Source organism: Oryzias melastigma, linkage group LG13, assembly GCF_002922805.2.
Source record: "Oryzias melastigma strain HK-1 linkage group LG13, ASM292280v2, whole genome shotgun sequence".
NCBI classification, from domain to species: Eukaryota; Metazoa; Chordata; class Actinopteri; order Beloniformes; family Adrianichthyidae; genus Oryzias; species Oryzias melastigma.
The window spans coordinates 18699011-18702317 of NC_050524.1; the positions used below are offsets into that span (position 1 = coordinate 18699011).

General features: G+C 36.0%; 1 protein-coding gene across 2 annotated transcripts in view; it reads left to right on the forward strand.

Moving 5' to 3' along the window:
* slco1c1 (solute carrier organic anion transporter family, member 1C1) overlaps positions 1–3307 on the forward strand; it is a 36580-nt gene that overhangs the window by 29187 nt on the left and 4086 nt on the right. The window contains exons 11-13 of one of the 2 annotated variants that reach the window (XM_036214894.1): positions 182–347; positions 2171–2343; positions 2406–2643. In XM_036214894.1, coding sequence (XP_036070787.1) covers positions 182–347; positions 2171–2343; positions 2406–2538 — 472 coding nt within the window. In that variant the 3' untranslated portion in view covers positions 2539–2643. Of the gene's footprint in view, positions 1–181; positions 348–2170; positions 2344–2405; positions 2644–3307 lie in introns of those variants that run through there. The other variant, XM_024276852.2, reaches the window with a different exon arrangement.

The following is a 3307-nucleotide window of genomic DNA, read 5'->3' on the forward strand; positions in this document are numbered from 1 at the left end:
ATGTATATATATATATATATGTATATATATGTTTTGTTTTTTTCCATTCATATAAGCAAATGACACTTTTATCGTAAGTAACTGCTCATATGGTTGATGACTGAAAATTAAGCTAATAAATATTAAGTTATTTTTTTAGTTATGTTGTCGTCACAACATTTTTTTTTCTTCTTTTTTTCAGCATAGATGAGATCTCTTATGATAAACACTCAGTGTTCGCGGCCTGCAACAAAGACTGTGTTTGTTCATCAAACGAGTGGGACCCAGTTTGTGGGGAGAACGGCATCACATATCTTTCCCCGTGTCTTGCGGGCTGCAGCACCTACGCAGGATCGGGAAAAAACACAGTAAGTCTTCGCAAGAAACAATCAAAAAAAGCACATTCAATTGTTATCAGAGATTTTTATTTTAAGTCTTAACTGGATATGCTATGACTTCTCAGGGACCCATATATGACTTAAAGACTTAAAGTCCCACTCAATCATCTATTGATCTATTGTAAAAGTGTTCCTAGTGGCCTCTTTGCAGGGGTTTACCAGAAACCGCTTCTGAGTTGTGGGCGGGACATTTGGTTCGGAAGTAAGCCTCCACTAATATCCCATCATCCCTGTGTTTCTACTCTATCCCTCCAGCTTATAGCCCCTCACAACCCTAAGCTAACATGAGAGGTGCAACAAAATTGGCGAGCAATATTAGAGCTATCCATCCGTACAGTTTAGAGCCAGACGAAGAAAACAACGACGTCAATGGATCTGTTAGTCTGCTAGTGGATGCATCAGAATGGAGTGGAGCAAGGAGACTATGGCTCGCCCATTTTAGTTTCTGCGTCACAACTGAAAATTTCTTTAAATGGCATTTTTTAATCTGCTCCACCAAAATTTTGATAAAGAAATACTCAGAAACACAATTTTTATTTAACTTTTTTTATGTGTCTGTCCTCGTGAGAAAAATTCTGCTAGAACATGTTAAAAGCACAAAAACATAATTTTCATTGGAGTGGATCTTTTAACTGGGTTTGTTTCCTTTTGGTCCCCAAAGTTAGTACTCATATATTATTTTTGTCATTGGTGATAGAAGATCTTGAAGAAAATAGTATTTAAGTATTATTAATGTTTTTACATTAAATTTGTGTGAGAGAGGAGGAAATCTATTTATTTTATGCCAAAAAGATATATAAAAAAAGAACGTTGTTGCAGAATTAGAGTTTCTGTTTTAATTGTATTTATAAACCACTGCACTAAATTCATCTTTACCCAGAAATGAATCATTTTCATTTACGATTCTGATTAGGCATGAAAGTGACAGCTGACAAGAAAGCCTAAAAGCAATGATTATCTCTTCATCAAGACACCTGTTAATGGGTGGAATCTATTAAAGCATTAACTGTAAATATTTGTCATGTTAAAAGCCAGAAAAAGTGTCATATTTAAAGATTTGAGTGAGTTTGACAAGACTCAAACTGTGAAAGGGGTCAGAGTATCTCCAAACCTGTGGCCCATTTGAGATGTTTTTGGTCAGAAGTAACAGTGGTGAACCAGTACTATGGTCATGAAGTAAGGGGTTCTTGTTGGATGAGAGGGCAGGCCTATGTAATCCACTCTATAAGGAAAAGTAGCTCTCAAAGATATGGACCTACATAACTGGAGAGCATTCAGGCTGCTCTCCAATTACCTACAAAGCTCGGAAAACGTGCATCAGAGACAGAGATAGTAGTAATAAACGGAGGTGATCAACTTGCTGGATGTGTTCTCTCACATTTCTCAGATTCCTGGATGTGTGTGTGTCCTATATTTGCCAGATAAATGCACCATGATGTTGATGTGGTTATGTTCTGCTCAGAAACTTTGGGGCCAGCCATGCTTTTTTAGATGTTACCGTGACGCGTACCACACACTGGAGCATTGTTCCAGAACATGTTCTCTGATGGTTGTGGCCTCTTTTAGCACCATAATACCCCCTCCCACAAAACAAAATGGATTCAAGATTTGCACACTGCTAGTTTTAGCCCTCAAATTCCCAAGATCTTAATCCACTTACATCCGTGGAATGTCCTGAACAAACAAATGTCAGGGGTCTGGTGGAGTCCATGTCTTGACTGGGAACTAAACAGGAACCAGTAAGATATTTATGCCTGAGCATCTCTTTAGTAACTGTTTTTGTCACTCTTTAGGTCTTCTCTAACTGCAGCTGCGTTGGGGTGGGCGGTAACCTTACAGCCAACACAGGCCAGTGCCTCGACAAAGACGACTGCGACTCCATGTTCCCTTACTTCCTGGCTCTCTCCGTCATCACCTCTTTCATCATCTCTCTTGGAGGAACTCCAGGCTACATGCTTCTCATCCGGTTAGTTTAAAGGATGTTTAACTAAGAGAGAATTTGCATAAAACTCATTATTTTTACCTTAGGCCAAGTGTCTGGTGGTCCATCGAGTGTTGCTTCACCCATCACGTTTACAGTGCAAGGAAAGGAGATGAAGAAGATAAAAATGGAGGGGAATTAAAGCAAAAGTTTGCTTGTGGTTGTTTGCTTTGGACTTAAGTTTGCCTGCATAAACTGAAGCTATAAGTTAGTGCTGCTGCATCATCTGTATGGAGTCAAATCAGGATCGGCTTAAAATGAATGAAAAAACAGATTGTAAATAAAAATAAAAGTTAAAAAGAAAATAGATAATTAAATTTATTGTATTATTTAAAATACATTTTTAAACTTGATAGTACACATTGAAAACTTGAAGTATAAATTAAAAAAATAACAAATCAAACATTTGAAAGAAATATGTCTTTTAAACTTGAAAGAAATATGCGAAAAAATTAAATTTGAAACTTAAACAAAAAACCTTATTATCATTATTTATATCTTCATTTTTCTAAATAGTAAATCTGAATATATATATATATATATATATATATATATATATATAAACTTGAATGATTTTTATTTCTTAAAGTAATTTTGACATTTTCATTGGAGTGGGTCTTTAACTGAGCCTAAAACTTTTACGAGTTAAAAATAGTCTTTATTTGTAATGGCTGCTGTTTTGTATCTCCATCTTTTGTTTATAATTTCTTTCCTTCTTCACTTTCAATTTTCAGTTTACAGTTTTAATTCAGTCTTTTCAAGTTTTCACTGTACATCCTGATTGTACATGTGGGCGGAGCTTTGATCCCATTAGATATCGGGACATGATTCCCATGATCCCCCAAGAGGTCATGGTGACATCATTACAGCTCAAAAACACCTATCTAAGACAGACACAAACATTTTCAAACTTTTCTCTTTTGTTTAAACTCTCAAAGTTCAAACCTTC